Here is a 17,337-nt window from a genome sequence, read left to right as displayed (position 1 = left end):
ATCTCTTGCTCTTATATTTTTTTTACACATTTTGGGAACCTTTTTTATGTTGCTTTACGGTATTTAAGGTTATTTCTTAACTTTTTTTTTGAATTTGTGTAAGAAATTGAAAGGAATCATTCAGTTCAATTAACTCAATTTGAATGTGCCAAAAAAAAAAAAAAAACTTTTACTAACTGAATAATTTCATTTTTGGGCTAGTTGAATCCTAAGTATCTCTATTTTAAAAAGCTAACTTTATACAAGTCAATAGTTTCAATCAATTCTAGTATTCTGCCAAAACACTAGTTACTGTCGTAAGAAATTCCGTAGTACTTTTCAACGACATGTTATTCTTCAAGGTTTACTGATTCATCGAGCGAATATTGTTGTTAATCGTGCAATTATACTTATCTGCTTTAAGCAAACTGTTGTAACAAAAACACATTAGAGCAACAAATTTGATGGTTGATTTTATGAATTGGACATTTTGGAAAATGTAATAAAACTGGGGGAAACTGTTGATTCTTTTAGCAATCAAAGAGTTAAAATATACGACATGAGTACTATTACCTAGGAAATGTGACCAAGCTCTTACTATTACCAAATTCGTAGTTTGTTTAAAAATACTTTGCCATTTATTTTTCTAAATCTCACATTATACTTATCTGCTTTGAGCGGCCTATTGTAGCAAAACCATATTTAATGCAACAGGTTTGATGCTTAATTTTATGAATTGAACCTTTTGGTAGGTGTTATAAGATTGAAAGTAACCGAGATTCTTTTAGTAGTACTCAGAAAGTCTGAAACACATGATATGATTACTTTTTCCAAGGTAACTTGAATCTTTTCAAGCAAAATAACAATATGAAGCAGATTAAAATTGTGTTGAAAGAATTGAAAAGTTCGGTTAAAAATTCTTTGCCAGATTTTTCTAAATCTTGCAATTGTACTTATCTGCTTTGAACGGCCTACTGCAACAAGAAGAAATTTAGAGCAACAGGTTTGATTCTTAATTTTATAAATTGAATATTTTGGGAAGCGTTATAAAATTGGGGGTAGCAGTAGACTCTTTTAGTACTTAGAAAGAGTGAAACATATGACATGATTTCTTTTCCCAAGAAAACTTTAATCTTCCCAAGCAAAATAACAATATGACGTAGATGAAAATTGTGTTGAAACTGTGGCAGAGTTTGTTTAAAAATACTTCAACAGTTTTTTTCTCGAACTCACAATTATACTTATCTGTATTCAGTAAATTCCCGCAAATTATTCAGTAAATTGTAGCTACCAGTTTGTTTGGCACTCTTGGCTTCCTTAAATGGTTTTCTACCTTCAGCTCAGTCACTTCCTAAGCCGAGCTGATGACTGCTAATAAGCACGAAACTGCAGCCCTCGGCTGGAATTAACTGAGCTGGCGGTGTTTTTTTATACTTATCTGCTTTGAGCGGCCTATTGTAACAAAAACACATTTACAGCAACAGTTTGATGCTTTATTTTATGAATTGAACATTTTCGAATTCTTATAAAATTGGGAGTAACCGTAATTTTTTTTAATACTCAGAATGTATGACCCCATTATGATACGGTTACTTTTTCCAAAGAAACTTGAATCTTTTGAAAAAAAAAATGACGCAGATGAAAATTGCTGAAAGTCTCGGAGAGTTCGTTTGAAAACACTTTTCTAGTTTTTTTTCTCAGCCCTGCAATTTTACTTATCTGCAGTATGTGGCCTATTGTAACAAAAACACATTTACAGCACCAGGTTTGATGCTTTATTTCACGAATCGGGCATTTTGAAAAGTTGTATACTGCGAATAACAGTAAAGTGTTTTAGTAGTCTGAAAGCTAGAAACGTCCGATATGATTACGATTTCCAAGGAAAGTTTAACCTTTTCTAAGCTAAATAACAATATGACGCAGGAGAAAATTAAAATAAAAGTCTGATATTTCGTTTAAAAATTCCTCAGTTTTAGATTCGATCCTGCCACTACACTTATCTGCTTTAAGTGGCCTATTGTAACAAAAACACATTTACTGCAACAGGTTTAATGTTTAGGAATTGGCAGTTTTGGAATGTGTAATAAAGAGGGGGGGGGGGGATAGCTGTTGACAACTTTAATTGACAGAAAGTCTGAAGCATTTGATACAATTACTATTTCTAGGTAAAAGTTTTTACTTTATGATGTAAATAACAATATAACACAGGAGAAAATATGAGTTGAAAGTCTCGAATAGTTTGTTTAAAAATACTTCGCTAGTGTTTTTTCAATCCTGCACTAATACTTATCTGCTTTGAGCGGTCTATTGTAACAACGTTACAGCAACAGGTTTGATGCTTTATTTTATTAATTGAACATTTTCATAGTATTATAAAACTGGTAACCGTAAAGCTTTTTAGTAGTCAAAATGTTTGAAATATTTGATATGATTACTTTTCCAAGGAAACTTGAGTCTTTTGAAACTAAAAAAATAATCTGAAAACTGTGCTAAAAGTCTCGGATAGTTCGTTTAAAAATACTTTGCCAGTTTTTTCTCAAACGTGTAATTTTACTTATCTGCTTTAAGCAACTATTGTAACAAAAACACATTTACAGCGGCAGGTTTGATACTTCTCACGAATTGGATATTCATTTCCGGGTAACAGTAAAGTCTTTTAGTAGTCTAAAAGTTCGAAACATACGTTATAATTACTATTTCCAAGGAAAATTTAACCTTTTGTGAACGAAATAACAATATGACGTACTAGAAAAATCAGACGAAAGTCTCTGACAGTTATTTTAAAAATTCATTAGTTTTAAACTCAATCCTGCCATTACACTTATCTGCTTTAAATGTCCTGTTGTAACAAAAACACATTTACAGCAACAAGTTTGTTTAGGAAATTGTAATTTTGGAATCTATAAAAATAAAATAAAGAATATATATGTGTGTATGTATGTGTATGTTTTCAATACAAATCCACAGCTTATGTCAGATCTTGACCAAATTTGGCAGGAGGTACTTGGACACCCGAGAAGGAACGTAGGGGGTTTTTCGACGCCGAATAAGAACAGAACCGTATTGTAGGACCCGAAAAGAGCGATTTTTTTATAATGTAAGGGCTAAAAAATTCTCGCAAAAATTAGAATAAAATATCCATAGAAACCCCTCATTTTTCTGCATCAGATAAAATTTGTTCCAATGTTCCACGGCAATTATAACGTGAAGCATAACTGTTTTTAATTAATTTCATGTTAAAATGTGGGTAACCCTTCAATTTCAAGATCATAGTTGATCACAGTCACTGTTGAACAATGATTTATCGAAATCTGCAACGTGAATAAAGTCATTGAGAAGAAAGACCTGTTGCCAATTTTTTCTCGAATGTGAACAAATAAAGTTATGACTTTTGTTTTGAAGCTTTTCCTGTAAGCGGGAGATTTAATTTTTTTTCCTTTTTGGTCATTTTTCCGTAATCTGTAGGGAAATTTTGTAGATTCATTTCGCTCAAACCTGATTGTTGAACATGCGTCACTTGATATAACATTTATTTGCGAGGTAGACCGTGCAAAGCCGAGTGACGCAGATAGTGGGTAATCAAAAAGAGGGGAATAACTGTTGACAATTTTAATTGACAGACAGTCTGAAACATTTGATTTGATTAAGATTTCTCAGTAAAAGTTTATATTTTGTGAGGAAAATAACAGTATGACACAGGAGAAAATGTAAGTTGAAAGTCTCGGAGAGTTCGTTTAAAAATAGTTCGAAAGTATTTTCTCAATCCTGCAATATTATAGGGGAGGGGGGCCCAAAGCGAATAGGTTTTCAAAGAACGCTCAAAAATTGAAGTTTTTGGATTTTTGTCGTAACAATTTCGGTTTTATTTCCTAGCAAGGTTCTTGAACTTCAAAGTAAAAAGTGGTTTTTGTATTATTTCAAACCCAATATTCATTTATTATCAAACATTACAAACACGTGAAAAACCCGCTTGCCCTACCAGGGGCCCAAAGCGAATAAGCTTAACGAATTGTGATTTGGCACATTTGCCAATCAAATATAAAGTTATATATGATTAAAATAATTGACTAGCTACCTACCATTATAAAATATGTATAAAAAAGTTGTACTTATCCAATTTAAAGTAAGCACATTTGTTTATAAAACATGAACTGATTAATTCAACAGACTAATTAATTGCCATCCTTTTTAAAGTTATACTTATCCTATTGAAATAGAGAATCTTATTCAGCACGTGTGTCAAGAAATTGTACATAAATATATGATTATACCTTGTACCCGCTTTGCCCGAAGGCATGTTTTTTATTTCAATAATTATAACCTTAAATTAAATAAAAAAACCCATCGAAATGACTATCGTAGTTTGTAGGTGGAAGGTGTCAGAAATGCATAATATTACTGACAGTAAAAAAATTGGCCGGTCTTCGACTAATCACAAGTTACAAAACTTCATTTTTTTTAAATAAATGTATCATTTTTTTAAATTTTAAGCCTGGTTGCGCCATGTCGCTTCACTACTGCTTCGCTGGGACTGATTAAAACTCGGGGGCGTTCGGGTAAACAAGACATACGTATGCATCGACGCTTACACACCATGGGGAAGGGAGGGGCATATGAAGGCCTACCCGCTTTGAGCGACCTACCCGCTTTGAGCCACCCTCCCCTACTTATCTGCTTTGAGCAACCTATTGCAACAACATTTACAGCAGCAGGTTTGATGCTTTATTTTATGAATTGAACATTTTCGTAGTCTTATAAAATTGGGAGTAACCGTAAATTCTTTTAGTAGTCAAAATGTTTGAAACATTTGATATCATTACTATTTCCGAGGAAACTTGCATTTTTTGAAGCAAAATAACAATATGACCCAGATGAAAATTATGTTGAATGTCTTAGATAGTTCATTAAAAATACTTTGCCAATTTTTCTCAATCCTGCAATTGTACTTATCAGCTTTGAAAGGCCTATTGTAACAAAAACACATTTGCAGCAACAGGTTTGATTCTTTGTTTTATGAAATGAACATTTTGGAAAGTGTTAAAACCTTGAACAATATTGCTTTTAAATTCGAGCATACAAAACAGCAATATTGAAAAAAAGTCAATGGAAAAAATCTATTCTTTTTTTATGCGCAATACATTTAGATTAAAATGAAAATCCATACCGTTTTTTTCAATATTTTTTAAAATTAGGATAGGTAACAAAAAATATATTTGTACTCCGAATTTTTTTTACCTCAAAAAATTTTAAAACCCAAAAAATTTGAAATAAAATATAAAAATATGCTTTTTAATTATAAAGACTATTTGTATAAGCTTGGTTTGCACTTATAAGTATGAAATAAAATAATTATGTGGTTTCTTGATTGAAACACTAAAAAGTTGCAGTTAATTTTAACATATTTATATTTAGAGAAATTCTAAAGCAACCAATAAAACTTAAATTAAAAATTGATAGAGAATGAAATAAATTCGGTATAATAAAAGCTATTTGTAAAAATTATGGATACCATTTTTTTTCTTTTCAGCTCATAGAAATAAGCTTTCAAGTTTAGAAATAGTCTTTAGAATTACAAAAAAAACGATTTTTTTTCTATTTTATTTATTGATGTTCACACTCAACATGTAAAATGTCTACATGTGATGAAATTTTTAGCGATTGAAACGAGACGGATAAACATCTATATTCAATATATATAAAACGGTTTTTTAAAAGAAAATTACGTAAAAAAATACATTTGGGTCATTTCATGTCAAGTGATCCAATAGTTTGATAAATTTTTCGCTCACATTTTTGTATTTCTTTGAAACTTGACTCATCGATTGCATCCTTCAAGGTCATCAAAAGTCCGAATTGTTAGATATTTATATCTTATTATTTTATTTATGAGACTTTGAATTTTAGAAGAACCCTCTTTTTTTCGTGGATGATTGAACATAAACTGGACAATAACTCAACACGAAATATAGATAGGAAGATTTGGTAAAAAGCATTTTAAAGTTCATTAGTTGCTGTTTCATATCATATGCAACATGACTAATTTTATAAAAATTTTCAGTAAAAAATAATTAATTTAAAATTTAAATTTCTCGGAAAACGTACAGTGAATTTTTTTAAAAAAATTCTTAAAAATGTTTGTGTATTTTATCTTTGTTTGTGCAAAATTTTCAGTTGGGATCTCGATGGGAACATATTTTTATGAATTTTTGAATTAAATTTGATAAAAGAAATAATGCTATTTTTCAGATTCTATTCAGTTAAATATGTGGTTCTGTTGCTGGGGTGTGATGGTCTAGTAAGTAGTAGTTAAACATGATTATACTAGAAATGAGCTGGTATGAACTTGTAGGTTGATAATCCTCCCCCCCTCGCACCCCATCACTTTTTATCTCTCTTTTTTTCAAAATTTTTCAAAATGTAATAATAATAATAATAATAATAGTAATAATAATAATCTTTACTAAAAATAAAGCTGAAAGTCTCTCTGTCTGGATCTCTCTCTGTCTGTCAGGATCTCTGTGACGCGCATAGCGTCTAGACCGTTCGGCCGATTTTCATGAAATTTGGCACAGAATTAGTTTGCAGCATGGGGGTGTACACCTCGAAGCGATTTATAAAAAATTCGATTTTGTTCTTTTCTTATTCCAATTATAAGAATATTTTCCAGAGCAAAATTATTATAAGATAGACGAGTAAATTACCAAGTTATCATAACGTGGAATCGTAACAAGGGCAAGCACATTGGCAAGAAATTCATCATACATTATTTGTAAATATACAGCTGAACCAAAAGACCTTTTAACTTTTTACTGCGGGCAAAGCCGTGAGGGTGCCACTAGTATTAAATAAAATAAAACAAAATGAATAATAAACTTATTAAAAGTTGTTAAACGTTCTTAGTACAATCTTTTGCCCCAAGACAGAGGAGAGGTTCCCCTACCATTCGTACTGGTTATCTCCAAATTTTTAATTTTGCCACTTGCATCCCTTTGCTTCTCGCTACTTCATATGTTTTATTTTTTTCGGACTAAGTGTCCGAAAGTGTCTTTTTCTACCCTAACTTCACAAAGTGTACTTGATCAATTCAATATCTGATAAGGAAAATAATGATTCATTTCATTCCCTACCCGAGCACCAACCTTCAAATTTGGAGGGAGGAAAGAAATAGTTTGCCCCAAGACCATAGCAAAACAGTACTGTTTCCCCCATGTTGTTTTAATGTTTTTCCATTCTTTTCACACAAAAACTAAAAATAAATCAAAGTATCAGATCATATGTCTGCACACATAACTGTCTTTCTACAGCATCTAGAGTGCAGTTGTTTTTTATATTCTTTATTGCTTGTTTTCTTTTTAATTTCCGTAGTAAAGGAGGATTAAAAGCAGTTATAGATCAAACAAATTTTGCTCTTTTGAGCATAACCTTCCATGCTGTTAAACTTCATTCCAGATTGCGTCCCCCTCACTCTACCGTCCCGATTGGATAGAATAGAGAGAAAAAAAGCTGCAAATGAATGTGGCATTTGTGGTGCGGAATTTATCTTTAACAGTTTTCCCGACTTATAGGTTTTAAGATTCCTCCCCCCCTCCGCCATTTGTAAGTTTTAGCCGCTACTGATGTTTGGCAGCGTCTCAGTTTGTTAGATTACTACTCTTACGTAACAGTTTTTTTTTTAAATTTTCGAAATAAATAAATAAAAATTCGTGGTGCGGGGTGTGTGTGTGGGAAGGGGGGAGGGGCTTACCAATCTGCAAGTTCATGCCAGTTCATTTCAAGTACAGTCATGTTTAGTAACTACTTACTAGACCATCAGCACCCCAGCAAGAGATCCCTATATTTAACTGAATCGAGTCTGAAAAATATCATTATTTCTTCAGTTAAGTTTTGTTCCAAAATTCATAAAAATATGATACCATTGAGATCTCATTTAAATTTTTGCACAAACGAAGATAAAATGCACAACAATTTGTGAGAATTAAAAAAAATCATGATACGTTTTAAGAAAAATTTAAATTTTTAATTTAAATTAAATTTTTTTTGATTAAAATTTTTATATAATTAGTCATGTTGCATATCATATTAAACAGAAACTAATGTACTTTTAAATGTTAGTTACCAAATTTCTTTCACCTATATTTGGTGCTGAGTTATCGTCCATTTCATATTCAAGCACCCATGAAAAGAAGAGGGTTTTCTAAAAATCAAAGTGTTATAATTAAAAAAATAACAGAGATAAAAATCTAAAAATTTGGACTTTTGATTACCTTGAAGGGTTCAATCGATGAGCCAAATATCAAAGAAATACAAAAATATGAGAGAAAAACTTTGGATCACCTGACATGGAATGACCCATTTGTGTGTAAATTCACTTTTTTTTTTTCATATTTTTAAAATTTTTTGATTTAAGATATGGAATTATTTTGTTATTATTTTAGTACTTTTGTTTCTCAGAGGCCATACAATCCCTTTTAATTCAACCTGCGAAAAATCTAGCACCGGTTCTAAGTACTTGAAGTTAAGTTATGAGCTTATTTGAAGTCTCACTGTATAAAGTCCACTATAGACAACTACACTTTTTTTTTAATTTTTAAAACGTTCGTATGTCCATTCGTCATAACGAAATTTTTCCTGTCAAAATTTTGCTGTATATGACAACTCCAGAAATATTACACATCTCAGTAATTGAAATCTACAAACAAAAATTGTTCTGAGAATAGCGACTAAATTTTAAATTTTCATAATTTTTTCCGATTCACGCGTCAAGAAGGGGTTTAGAAACGCTAATCTAAAGTAAAGTTTTAACATTATTTAAAATTTTGAAGTATTTTTTTACCACTTTATTTAGATAATCATCGGCAAAGTACATATGGTTCAAATAAATTTTAAAAACAAATAAAATCATTTAGAAACCTAACAAGGTTATCTATGTTTTCTGTTTTGTCTTTTTCGCGGTAAGGCGGTTTGTTCTTTTAGAAAAAAGAAAGAAAAAATGTTGAAATTCTATTTTGTCCCATAGTCTAAGAACATTATCATTAAAAAGAAATGCTTAAATTAAATAAAAGCTAAAGTGCTGTGAAAAGAAGGAAGAGACCGTGAAAGAGGATACAAGAACTGTGAAGAAAGGAAAAAGAGAGAGGAAAAAATCCAGCAAACAAAAGCGAGGGAAAAATGGCTCCAGAAGAGGGATAAAAATGGAGAATAAACGAAAAGAAATTCCCCACGCTGAATGACAATGAAGTAAAAATGGTGACGAGTTCATTCAAATGATAATTCCCTTTTCAGAATCTTGGAAAAAATGTGGCACGTTGAAAGAAATACTTTACTATCGAACACGGGGGCGAAGCAGTGAAACAGCAAGTCAGATAGCTATTGGGGACAGCGTGAATAAACGCGAAGAAATTCTTGCCGAATTCTTTATCTCCTGACTTACTGGAAGAATGGTATTTCGAGATTAAAGGCTTTACATAGAGATGGCGAGTCATCTTTGAGAAAGATTCGGCCAGAGTATGAGACACCTGTGAGAATTCAGTGGAGCTCGGTAGGTTTATTTACAAAACGGATAAGGTTATGAAAAATTTTTGGATACGTTTCTTTCACGGAATGTGTTTGCATTATTTTTCTCCAAAAACAAAAAATGCCCATACACGAGATGCGCCATATATAGGGACAGATAAAGACTACAGGGAAACCTGTGTAAGTTGACCATTTGTGGTGCAGTACTTTAGTGCTCAACTTTGGCAGGTGGTTAACTAATAGAGGTTGATATATATGATATAGGATTGATCTCGGCAAAAGCGGTCAACTTAGAGAGGTGGTCAACAGGTTTTACTGTACCAGTTTATGGGTGGGTGGGGGTGGGGGTATGCTGAAGAATGTGACCCATCCCCTCCTCCATAAGCGAAGCTACGGTTTTGGGCACGAAAAATTTCTGTAACTGTTTGCGTGTCAATTATTAGCACCAATCGGCGGCTCCTTTTAGGACATAACGTTACGGATTAATTTCAAAAGCAATGAAAAGTAGTAGTATTTCAAATGTTTACTTTCAAAAATATTTAATGAATTTAAAAGACTAAAATTATTTAAGTTTTAATGACAAAGTGTTTAAGCACAATGTGGACGGATACTATTGCCGACTGTTTGGAGGGGGAGGGGGTCATGACCCTAGTGATATCCTTTGTATCCACCCCTGATACACGTGCAACTTGTTGGTGAGAGATAGGTAATCACAGTATTACGACGCTCCCAGGTTAGCTGTGCCCCGTAAGAGTTGTTGAGTGATGAAACAGTGAAATACCGTTACTACAAATACCAATGCAACGAAATAAATTTTCAGTCTAAATTCATTATCTATTGAATTGCTTGGATTCCATTACAATGTTCTCGTTACAGCGAACAAAATTTTCTGTCCCATGAAGTTCGTTAAAACGGGATTTCACAATATATAAAAATTTCAGCTACAATGTAAGCTTTATCGTTTTGATTGTAAATGATCTGAAATTAAAAATGTTTCAGGTAAAACAAATAATCAATAAAGTTTACCTTCCAGCCGGGCTCCACTTCTATGCTCCAGGTGCAGTCAAGGGGAACTTTCCAGGTGGTAGAATAGTTAAGGATGGACTTGCTGACGTCCGAAGGGCTGATTAGGCCACCTGCGCCCCCCACGGAATATACGCAATCTATAAAAATAGAGGGAACGACAAAATTGGAAATTTCAGCGAAGAGGCTAATATGAACTGAATATTGCAGTAACATCATTAAAAATTTTTAGGTTGAGCAAAATAACAGTAGCACCCCATGTCATTTCTTCTCCCATTTATTTGGTTGACGATATATTAACTGATCTCATTTCAATGATTCCAGTTTTCTGGAATCTGCTTGTAGCAAGGCACACTGACTAACCGGGGGAATAGTGAAGATTTTCCGGGGGGAATTTTTCTGGTCGGATATATCTACACCAGAATGCGTTTATGAGCTAAAGAAAACCCACTTTGATTCTAAATAAAATTTTACTTAGTACGCGTGTTACTTTTGTGGTAAACTTATCATTATATAAAAAAATTGGTCTTGTAACATTTCTTCATCGATCACCAATTGTCAAAATTCTATCTGGAATAGGTTGCTAAAACTGTTGAAATTGCGGTTGGCTTTCCAGGTAAAGTTTGGATAATCTTAAAAGCATATTGCATGCAAGGAAGAACAGCATCTGTCAGAACAAGGGCGAACTTTTCACTGGATGTAACACAGTCTTGGTCAGACATGACCGTGGATAAAGCATAAGCTGATGGAGGAAGACTATCAAATATGTAAGCTAAATACTACACTCCCCTTCTCCGTCCCTTAAAATAACACCAACAGCTGCTGACAGCGCGACTGAAGAACTAAATAAGCACCTGCAGATTCTCTATCATTGATTATTGTTAGAAGAGAACTGCAGGAAAACAGCTAATTTGTGTTGGAGTAACTAATCTCAAACCATTTGTCGCAGCTATGAATGCAAAGAATCGTCTTAAATGCTGACACGGACATAAGAACTGGTTAAAAATAAAATTATGTAGAATGGTCACATAGAATCCTCATCATCCTCTCATGTCATCTTAAACATTAATGAAGATGCAAAATTTAAACTCAATGACCAAACATACAAGACTAGATATCTAATTGCAAAGACTGTAAAAAGCCTCAGGACGAAACACAACCGAGGAATGAAATTTCAAAAGGATGGCACAAGAACATATCAGAACTGTAGGTACTGCTCCGAGTACGAACTAAACCTGGCTAGCATCTCTTCCTACACTGCCATCCAAAGGAAGCTACAACAAATTACTGAAAATACATATGCAGACCTCTATGAGGATAACAGCATTGAAATTTCCCAGGTTTTCTAGACCATCTTCGATCCAATTTAGACCTTCCACGGACAAGCCAACAACAACCACAACAGGATGCATGTACGTCTAGAAAGCTCCTGTAGCCTCGTTCCTACTGAAGGGGGCTCTGTTTTATGATTTGAACTTGGATGCGATTACGTGGTTCTCTATAAGAATTATCATAAAGACCGAGTAACTGATGAAACATGAGGGAATTTAAGACAACCAGGTGGGCTGCATGCTGGAAACTTTGTTTCCATCAAGAGATGCTGTTTTCTTGGAGGATAATCCGTCCAATCATTGTACACGGATTTGTTTAGAAAACGTTTGAATGAAATCACACCATCTCTTTTGTCTGCTTCATTTCCGAACCAGTATTGACTCTCCAAGCTCTAGAAAACGAATTGGTAACCAGTCTCCATTATCATTCTCTTTTTAAATGCTGACATTTCTTCATGAAGAATTTTATAACGTTTTTTAAAACACGATACATTATTTGTACAACTTTGTTCTCAGACGTGTTGTTGTTGATGGTCCTTATTTGTTAGCAAAGCTAAAGGAAATCTTCGGCTAAAGTGATTCTGAGCATATCAAGCACCATGTGATTCTGAGCATAGTGTGCACCCATATATAGATCCTTTTCAAACAATTCGAGACACGTATTCAGTCTCAGTATGAGTGACAAAGTTGATCCTAAGTCTCGTTGGTTAAAATTTTCTAAACGCCTTTTGTGGTGTTTACGACATTTTTATAACTACTCGTGAATAAAACCGCTTGACATTATTTACATTTTTATCAATAACTTCACGGGTTTAGTTGAACAGAAATATACATTTTAACCACTATGCTCAATTTGCTACCAACACAAAATATAACATTAGAACATCTTTAAAAATAAATGAAGAAGTGTGATAACCGGATCTATATAATGCAGCAGGCGCTCTCAGTTGTTGAATTGTAAAAGCTACATAAATTTCAGACGAAATGCGGCAGATCTAATTGCTGTTTTATGAAGATGTAGAGTAAAAAATTATAAAAAAAAAAAACAACAAATACACACATAACTATTGGGGACAGACGCATAAATACTTCAACTACTAAAAATTAATTACCTATTTAAAACTACATAAAATGCAGTTCGCAATATTTCTTCTATATTCTATTGTCGGAATGTATGATATATTAATATTTGGAGCATCATGTTATTGTTATTTATACTTAAATTTGTTTAATTACAATTAATTTGCTCTTTTCAGCTACAATTTTTCTCAATTGTGAAGAGATTGTTTTTTATAGTCATGAGTATAGAGGTGCAGAATTTTGCCTTCTATCGGCGCGTTTTTAAGGATAAGCATAACATGCATTAAGGCAGCATAAACATGCTTTAGAGCAGCAAATACACCTAAAACCACCTGTCCACATTTAGTTAGATGTAGCTAAAATAAGAATGGATACTTTGTAAAAGATAAAAGAAGGCTTCAAAATGGCACCAGCAACGGTTTTCACCATCATACGTGTTGCCAAGAAGGTGAATAAAATATCTCAAATTCGGTAAGTGCTAAGAATTGTAGGAAACTGTTATTCCCATCATTGTCTCACTCTAAGTAGTAATTCCATATGCAGACAGTCCCTTTAGCCTCGTTCCTCGGGGAATGCGAAGTTGTGGCGCGGAATTTTTATCTCCTCACAGCACGGGTTCTCTCCAGAGAAAGAGAGAAGCTCGTTGCCTGGAGATGGTTACTATTCCGGTCTGTAGAGCCACTCCTCCCGAGAAGAACTTCCTGCCCATGGCAACGTTCACTAATTGGAATTTTCCATCCTGGGGTCTTTGAGAATGGATTCTTCTTGAGCGTATCTTCGGAACCAGATATAAACTGAAGATGAAGTCGGAGATTTTGCGGAGACATGCATTGTTCCGGATCATTTTCAGTGGTGCTTTTTTGTTTCTCAGATTAGAATGACTTAAAGCAACTAATAAGCTAAGGATTAGGTTGATTATTGAAAACTGCTGCTAATGAAAGAGAGTTTAATTGATTAATTTCTCATCACGGAAAGTCGGTGATGTGATTCCAATTATTTAACATGCTCATTAGATCGTTAAAGATTTCGATTTGAACTAATTATGTTGCTTTGCGTGCAATAAAATTTTATTTTTTTACTTGTTTTGTCATCAGTTTTATTTTCTCAAATGAAAGTGAAGAGGAAATGAAGAAAAGATGATTTACACATTAAATTCTAACCATTAAGATATAATAATAATAATAAATGCTTAGATAAATACAGTCGACTCTCGATACCTCGAAGTACGAGAAGCCAAAAAAAAAAAAAAATTGACATAGCCGAAGTTTGAGATACCAAAAATTATCTTTTATTTCCCTTTTGAGACAATTTTAACAGTATTTAAACAAAAACATACGCAAACACTCTGATAGGAGAGAAAACTTGTACCATCTTCCTAAAAAAAATACAGAAGTGATATTAGCTGTAAAATACTGTACATGAGCAAAGGTAATATTACTAATAAAAAATTATATTTCTTACTTCACATTTACTAAATACTGCTCTATGCTTGATTGTTTTTTTTATTTGAATTAATATTTCTCTTATCTTACGTATGAAATCATTAATTTTAGACATGGCATTGAACATATCCTTTAGAATATTTTCCCGACTTTCTATCGAACGATGAATAATTGATAGTGCATTACTAACGTCTGCATTTGTTGGCAAATTATTGTGAGCTGTTAGTTAAGCCTCAGTCTTCAAAGCCCTAATAAAAAGAGCAGATGGTAAAAATAACAGCTAGAATTTTCTCAGTCATTTTACGGTAAAGTTGGTTTCGCTACTGCAAATCAGGATAGTAAATGTTTAGAGATGGCTGTCTGAAACTTCGAGGTAAGCAGAGTGGACTACGAGTTAACGAAAAAAAAATCCAATATAGAACATTTACACAAGTTTGGGACCATCCAAAAGCTTCGACATAAGCAGAAATTCAAGTTAGCAAAGTCAAGATATCGAGAGTCGACTGTAATTTTTCTCCTTTCACAGGTGGCTTTCAGTGGAGCTCGCTGTTTCGTTTTCAGATTAGAGCAATGTGAAACATTTCAAAACTTCATCTCGCAAGAAATATTGAAAACTGCTATTGGAAACAAACAATTGACCGCTTTACTGCCTTATCAAGTCACAGATAAGTGTGATTAAAATGCTTTTTTCAAACATATGTTTTGTTTCAGCTTTTAATTCCATGCCTAACTTTGCTAAGCGAAATACGTATGAGGCAGTGAGAAGCAAAGGGCAAAATTAAAAATTTGGAGATAACTAGTACAAATGGTAGGTGAACCTCTCCTCTGTCTTGGGTCAAGAGAGAGTTCTAGTAACCCTGGTTGCTGGTCATGCTGTTATACAGCATGATTTAGAAACACTTTTGAATGAAAACTTAACCAAGTACGTTATTTTTAAACGCGTTTTACTCAAAACTTGAAAATGTCCACTGACATCCCTTTGCTTCTCACTGCCTCATATGTACATTCGAACCTCATTAAAGCGAAATTGCTGAACATGAAATATCGCTTTTAGTGCCGTGAGTTAATAATGACTGAAAAACTTACCGCTTAACCTAAAATATGGTTAACATGAAATAAATCGTGTTGTGAATTTCACTTGAATGAGGTTCGATTGTATATGAATACGGATCTTTATCCACATTATTCTTCCGTGTTATAATGTAATTTTTGATACCACACTAAATAAATGGAAAATATTGACACTTTTTATAATTAAAAGAGAAATTTGATTCAATATTTAGTAAGTATTTAGAAGTGTAACTGAAGCATATATGAGTCAGTGAGAAGCGAAGGGATGTAAGTGGACACTTTCAAGTTTTGAGTGAAACGCGTTTAAAGATAACGTCCTAGGTCGGCTTTCATTGAATCTTTTTACTAAATCGTTTTACAGCAGCATCTACCAGGGTTACTAATGCTTTCTCTTGTACCAAGATAGAGGAGAGGTTCACCTACCATTTGTACTAGTTATCTCCAAATTTTTAATTTTGCCGCTTTAATCCTTTTACTTTTCACCGCTTCATATAGGAAACAATTCAATCCCTTTGTTATAAAATCATCCTAGGTTTGGAAAAATTTAACTAGATCATGCTTCTTATCCTAGACATTTTCATTTTAATATATGTATTTATATATGTTTATATAGTAATAGCTTGTCATCTTCTTGATTTATTAGGAAAGTTCCAAAAGCAAATATGGTCGAAGCTAAGACAGAATTGTTATTGAATCCGGAACAGCTTATTTGCTTGCAGTTTCCGCAAAACTACAATATCCAGAGACTGCACTTCGCCTAAGCTGCCATGCTAAGCACAGAAGTCGTATCAGCACTTTTTATCAAAATTAAGTTATGTTCACCAGGTGATTCTTTGCCACATATTTTGCCCAAATACAATGTTTTATAGTCATTTGTGAATGGGATATATTTTTGAAAAAACTCTCAAAAAGTTGCATCTGAATCAAATTTATGGAAGTGCAAAACTTTAAACTGCAATTTCTCATTTTGAACTCATATGCAGATACGACTTTTGTGCTTAGAACGGCAGTATGTTTGAGGCTCAGTCTGAGCTGAGGCGAAACACTTAATAAATAAGCAGAATATATTTTTACATGGGTGTTTTTTATAACAGTGGGAAATCGGCATTTATGTAACTTGTAGCGATTCAGGAATTTTTTTTGCAAAAACACTTGTTTGACACAGGAAGCTGGAGCAAACCCGTGAAATTCCGGAACGTTGCCCCTAAATAATCAGCGACGTTTCGAAACTTTTGCGCAGTACATATATTTGTATACAGTACATATTGGTTTAAATAAAATGCAATCCGATGAGTGAAAAGTCAGAAAGCAGTAATGAGAACCTTTTTTAATGTTAATGCCTTTGAAAAGGAAATAGTGCAAATATATGTTACTGGATTCGGAAAAATGATCATAGTTACATAAAACTTCTGTAATATCGTATATTAGAAAAATATTACATGGCAAAACTAATACATACCTTCTGCCTGCGGTCTGTCGAAATCTGAAAAGAAGGAAAAAAAGAAATTACAAAATTGAAAGCTTCATGTTAAAAAAAAAAAAAAATAAAAATAAAAAATAAATAAAATAAAATAAATAAACAGTAATGAAAACCTTAAAACACATTTTTTTTTACTTGAGTTATTTAAAAGAAAAAAGTTGATGAAACGCAAAATATTTTTTTTTGTAAATTCAATGAAAATGAAAGCAATAACACTAAAAATGAAAGCAAAAATCATCGTTGTACTAAATCAAACGTTTTTATTCTATTTGAAATTCAATCAAAATGGACGCAATAACTCAATAAAATGATACTAAAGAATCGTACTGAGATGAAATAAACATTTAAAGTTAATAAAAATGAAAGAGGCCTTACAAAAAGCATTTAAAAAAGCCATTATGTTTAGTAGTTTTAAGTT

At 32.9% G+C, this 17,337-nt stretch overlaps 1 protein-coding gene across 1 annotated transcript in view; it reads right to left on the bottom strand.

Annotated features, from left to right (window-relative positions):
- LOC129228480 (neuropilin and tolloid-like protein 2) overlaps positions 1–17,337 on the bottom strand; it is a 145,690-nt gene that overhangs the window by 30,152 nt on the left and 98,201 nt on the right. The window contains exons 4-5 of the mRNA XM_054863160.1: positions 16,899–16,922; positions 10,519–10,655 (exon numbers count right to left, since the gene is read on the bottom strand). Of these exons, the coding sequence (XP_054719135.1) occupies positions 10,519–10,655; positions 16,899–16,922 (161 nt within the window). The remainder of the gene's footprint in view (positions 1–10,518; positions 10,656–16,898; positions 16,923–17,337) is intronic.

Source organism: Uloborus diversus, chromosome 8, assembly GCF_026930045.1.
Source record: "Uloborus diversus isolate 005 chromosome 8, Udiv.v.3.1, whole genome shotgun sequence".
Lineage (NCBI taxonomy): Eukaryota > Metazoa > Arthropoda > Arachnida > Araneae > Uloboridae > Uloborus > Uloborus diversus.
Note: the sequence above shows the minus strand (reverse complement) of the source record. Positions and strands in the feature narration are given on the sequence as shown.